General features: G+C 39.2%; 1 protein-coding gene across 3 annotated transcripts in view; it reads right to left on the reverse strand.

Moving 5' to 3' along the window:
- Positions 1-5,744, reverse strand: part of cimip2c (ciliary microtubule inner protein 2C) — a 148,247-nt gene extending 142,503 nt beyond the window's left edge. For all 3 annotated transcript variants that reach the window (XM_073055455.1, XM_073055454.1, XM_073055456.1), the window contains exon 1: positions 5,559-5,744. In XM_073055455.1, coding sequence (XP_072911556.1) covers positions 5,559-5,632 — 74 coding nt within the window. In that variant the 5' untranslated portion in view covers positions 5,633-5,744. The remainder of the gene's footprint in view (positions 1-5,558) is intronic.
- Positions 5,745-6,000: the final 256 nt, after the last annotated feature.

Here is a 6,000-nt window from a genome sequence, read left to right on the forward strand (position 1 = left end):
GGGACAATACTTTTCTTAAAATCATGAAATAACAGTAACAATTCCTGTCCCTTTACATCGTGCTCAATCGCAAACAAAAGCAGTTGATTTAGTGGAATAGGTATTGCCCGTTGTGATGGAAAAGTATTTTGCATTATGATGCAGAAGTTGATTAATATGGTGTCTATAGTTTGCACTTCATGCACTCACCTATTTTGAAAGGCTATTCCAACCATAAAGCACATGCTGAAAGGCTGACCAGAAAATAATGAGTACCAAATTACAAATACGACAGACTGAAAGTCAGAACATTTATCACTAGAGAATTATGAGCACTGTGAAAATGCCAAAATTCCAAAATATTTTGACAGGTTAAAGAGCAAAATTTTGCTTCTACGGGTTGCAATAACATTCCAAATGGGTGTAATTTGTTGATTCGTTGATCTGGAGAATTTGATGCATCAGAACTGAATGTTAGAAATACGGAAAGGTTGTGCGTAAAATATCCTTTATAAATAAACATTTTAAATTGATTCGACATTGGATGCCAAAGCTAGGAACATAGATTTCACTCTGTATAGGAATGAAAATTAACCCTAAACTATTACAATTTTACAAATGTATTTCATGTGATTCAGAAAAATGAAATGAATTGGCTGTTCAATGCACTCAAAGAGAATGATTGAAGTCATAACAGAACAAATGGCTTGAATTTTGAGTAAATGTGTTGAGGGCCTCTAAAGCCCACCTGGAATTTTACTACTTTTAATTAAAAACACAAATGTGATTCCAATGTTCGTAATCTCTGAGTTCCCTTCCATGGCATCTAGTGTCATCCCTCAGACGAAATAGAGAAAATAATTCATGTAGATGAAAAGATAGAGATTTATCTTCAGTTACAGTCAGCCCATTACAGGAAGGATGCCAAAGCTTTGGAGAGGGCACAGAAGAGTTCTACCTGATGCTGTACGGATTAGAGGGCATATGTGCTATAAAGAGCAGCTGGACAAACTTGGGTTGTTTTCTCCGAAGCAACAGAGGCTCAGGGAGACCTAATCGATGTTTAAGATTATGAAAGAGATACACAGCCAATATTTTTTCCCAGGATTGAAATATCTAATACCAGAGGGCGGGTATTAATGTAAGTTCAAAGACAATGTGTGGGGCAAGTTGTTTCAGAGTGGTGGGCGCCTGGAATGCAATGCCGAGGGTAGTGGGGGTGGCAAACACAATAGAGGTGTTCAAGAGACTCTTGGGCCCAGATGTACAGGAAATGGAAGGACATGGATGTTGTGTAGGCAGATGGGGTTAGTTTAGCTGGGTATTTAATCACTAAATTAAATTAGTTCAGCACAACGCTGTGTGGTGAAGGCCCTATTTCTGTGTTCTAGGGTTGAAACAAATCAACAAAAATGGTTTAGATTCCAGGTCATTTAACATGCCAAGAAATTTTAAGAGAATGTAATCTTTTAATAAAAGACAAGTATTTTGAAGTTATGTTAAATGTAAAATGGGTTCTCAGTGAATGTACATTTGTTACATGTAAACTCGATGTAAGTACAACTCTAATCCACTGCCAAAAGTACCCATTGTCTGAAAAATATCCAATAGCACATGTTTAAAGTATGTAAAGCCTCCGTCTTTGTAAATCAATATATTCCAAAGGTCTTGGAAACAATTCCACATGTTAAACATGCTGGTATACTGGAGGCACTTGAACAACTTATTTAAACATTCCTTTCCATCATCTCTAGCTTAAAGAAATTTAGTTTTCTATTGCCAGTTGTCAAGGGAGCTGAGGTTAAACTTCTCATATGTTCAGACTATTCAGCCCTTTGTGTCAATGCCAGCTCTCCAAATGATTCCATTACCCTGTAACTATACCCCCTTGCATGCCTATCAGCTCCCTGATTCTCCTATACTGACAGTAATTTACAGTAACCTATTAACGTACCAATTATCATACCTTTGTGATGTAAGAAGGAACAGAAGCACCCCTGAGAGAAACCTATGCAGTCACAAGACGAACATGCAAATACTGTCCAGGTCAGAATCAAACATAGTTTACTTGAGCTTAGAGGCCCTACCCTGTCACCCAATACTGTATTGATGGATTTTCCTTTTCTGCGATATCTTTCCTGCCTGATAGAAATCAGTATTACACTTAGTGCTGCAAACTAGCAGTGATGGTTTTCTTGACAGGATCACTTTCTTTAGAACTGATGATTTCACTTTTCCAAATGATGTAAAGGAGCAAAGGGACTTTGAATTAAATAAGGAGCTGATGAAAACTTGAGGATTAACTTATGGAGGGAATTTAATTATAGGTAATGATTTTTTAACAGAAGGGCCAAAAACTAATAGACACAAATTTCAAGTAATTGGTAGAAAGATTAGAATGGAAATGAAGAGAACACTATCACCCATGGAGTGTAAAAGGATCCCATTGCCCAAACAAACAGCAGAGATGAAGTCCCATCAAATTTAAAACTAGCATCCTTGATTTTCAGACAGAGTGCTGGAAGACAAAATTAAGCTTCTTGATCTTTTTCAACAGGTACAAATGGCATATTGTAATTTTTTTGTTATTTTACTCTGTATAAATGGTTTCAATAACCTATTTAATGACTCAAATTTTTCCAACGTTTTACCTGTTAATAGTGCAATGGGTTATCACATTTACTTCATAGTTTTGTTTACTGATATTGAAGGTACTTTGACTTGTTAACATTTAATTTCCATGTTTCTGAAGCCATTTCCCAGTACCTGACGGGCTTGGCCATTATCAAGAAATTCTTCCTGATGAAAAGTTCTCAAACAGATGGTTGCTGATCCTGATGCAGGATCTTGGCTGGAAATTCTGATGATTTTTTTGCCTTTACAGACCCACAAGTTCCACCAGCATTTTTTATTTGTTCCAGATTACAGCATCTGCAGTCTCCTTTCTCCAGCCTCGAGGTCATCAGCAATGGTCAAACTTTATCAATTCCCAATCAATTATATCAAAAGCCAATTATAAGGGCTGCAATACTGATCCTTCAGATACTGCACTTGTTCTGCAGCATTCCAGTTTAGCTACTTGCATGACCAAGGCCATCTTTCACCTTGTGGGTAAATACAAGTCTATTTTAGTGATTCTGTGATAGGTTTTTTGTCCTTGTATGCGGCCTCCGTCGGTCGTGGTCGACCATTTGTACTGCGCCTCTGGTAGTCACTGGTTTGTCGAGCAGCATCGACTGTGGGTATTGAGGCTGATCCTGGAACAGCAGGCTCTGCCACAGTTGCTGCACGTGTAGGGTGTCGTGGAATTGTTGTCCGCTGTGCTCTCTGTTTAACTCTCCGCTCTTCAAACTGACTCAGGATCACTCTTTCGCCTTGCTCTCGGTCTTGCTGAAGAGTACCTCGCCATTTATTGTGGTCATCTGCTGTGTCCTCCCAGCACTCTGCGTTGATTTTTAAGGCTTTCACGCAGAGGTCCTTGAAGCAAAGTTGGGGTCTACCAATGATCCTCTTGCCTGTTGCTAGTTCTCCGTAGAGGATGTCCTTTGGCGGTCTACCCTCCTTCATACAATGGACGTGGCCCAGTCAGTGCAGTCTGCGTTGTCTTAAAAGCGTGAACATTGTGGGAAGTCCAGTGTGGGAGTGGACCTCAGACCTTATGCTGACCACCCACATAACACTGCAATAAAGATTTTGATCACGTCTGGATAATCAATACCTTTACCTTTTGGGCTCTCTTTACGTCAAAAGTTCTCAGACCTTACAGATTTCTACATTCGTCATTGTTTCATGACAAGCTGAAATGGATCCCACCTCTGAAACTTCTAAATGGGTATAATGACCTCACGGATGAACCTTTATTATTTTGTAATGCATTCTTGCCAAGGTTTTACTCAAAAGATGTTGCAAACAAGAGCAAGGGTATAAAATAATTTGTCAACAGTTTATACTAAATGCCACAATACCTGGGTGTTGTACCTTCATGATCAACCCGTTCTATCTGTGTCCAATTAGTCCTAATTCTTTGCATTTTCCCTCAGTTATTTGACCAATTCCCTTCTTAAAAAAAATAGATGGATGGTAGAAATATGGAGGACTATTTGGAAGGGAAGGATTATATTGACCTTGTGGGTTTTAAAAAAAAAGTTGGCACAACATTGTAGGCTGAATGGTCTGTACTGTGCTGTATTGTTCAATGTTTGGATTGGTACATGGATGTACCGGTACAGAGGGCTATGGTCCAGCTGCAGGTCAACGGGAGTAAATAGTTTTAATGGTTCAGCACAGACTAGAAGGGCTGAAGGGCCTGCTTTGTATTTTTCTACCCCATCAGACAATCCATTCCAATCTAGAACCTCTGGTTCCTGACCGCAATAAGGGTGAAAACAATTTCTTCTTGAGCAACACACACAAAATCTTCTTTTTGAAATGTTCAATTATTCTGAATATTTTCATTATTTTTATCTGTTTGATCTACATAACAGCTATCACTGCAGAGGATATACTACGTATTCAAAAGGAAAAAGCAACCTTCATTAAATAAGAGAAGTCAGTATTTCTTTCTGCAAATAGTTAAAAGTCTGTCCCGAGCCTTATAGGCTCATCTGGCCAGTGCTTATGCCAGTTTCTGTGGCATGAAGTGACTGAGAGTATGAGACTCCCCCTCCCCTCCCCCCCAGCCTCGGATAGGACGCCAGTCTATCGCGAGGTTACCCCCAGCATTTTGCCGGTACCCATTTTCAGCTGGGTGGTCTGGTTTCTGCAAATACTTACCGGTATTCAATAAATGGAATTTGTCCAGAGCAGAGTTAGTTGCCTATCAATTTGTTAATCATACCTTTGATAAATCATAAACACAAGAGATTCTGCAGATGCTGGAAATATTGAGCAACACACTGAAAATGCTGGAGGAACTCAACAGATCAGGCAACATCAAGACCTGGTCTCAGCTGGAAAGGTTGACTTTTTATTCTCCTCCATAGATGCTGCCTGACCTATTGAGTTTAACTCCAGCATTTTGTGTATGATACTGGGACAAATGGTGAGAAAGGAGGAGCTGTTTTTGAAAGGTTAAATCATGAATTTACTTAGCTAATGTAATTGTTCAATAACTTAATGAATAATGAAATTTATAACCATTTAAACCAATGGCTATAATCTAAATCTAAGGAACCTCCTAACTGGGATCTAAGAGTGGGTATTTAGTGTATAGTTTACTGATGGAATCTAGTTTCAATCAACAGATGCTAAATCTTTCATTATTAATGGGTAGGGTAAAATTTTATGATTATTCTCGACCAGATCACGACAAATTTGGATAAATTTGGGAATGACTAGAAGACTGAAAATCTCAAAACAACGGTGGTTTCTGAAGCATTATCAGCTACAACATAAATATTCAACATGACCAAACATTTGGTCGATCTTCTGAACATTAGCTTTTATTAACACACCCAAAATAGTATTTTCAATGTGCTCTTTATTCTGGTATTGTATTCGCTCATTGCACAATATAAACAATAACACAAAGCCTGACAATATTAACAAACACGAGAAGATCTGCAGATCTGTTTTCTTACCCCGGCATTAAGGCGGGAGGAATGTATGTAGCATTGTAGTTAGTTATGAGAGTTCCAGCACTCCGGGAAGCCATGACTCCAGAAGGGAAATGCTGTTGACCACAACGACCTGCTTTTATTTATCACTTTTTTCCTACGCCCGCGACATTTCCCTGGGAGAGCTGTCAATCAGCGCCGTCCTGTGTGTAACAATCTGTAACCAGGCAACCACAGCGCGCTGCCCGCTGCCCGCTGCAGTACAGGAAGAGAAACGCTCTCCCTGTGAAGCGGGCTGGCATAATAGCCAATGTGTCTCTGCCATCGTCGATAATGCTGCGCTCATTGCAAGTTACATTGCTTGCATGTGGATATGTTTAACAAATCCTCTTCTTTTTCCAAATCGCTGTAACCTGTATCACTTTGTTTAACTTTCAGACCGATTAGTATTGCAAAAATATTTTTA

The sequence above is a fragment of the Hemitrygon akajei genome, chromosome 9 (assembly GCF_048418815.1).
Source record: "Hemitrygon akajei chromosome 9, sHemAka1.3, whole genome shotgun sequence".
NCBI lineage: Eukaryota > Metazoa > Chordata > Chondrichthyes > Myliobatiformes > Dasyatidae > Hemitrygon > Hemitrygon akajei.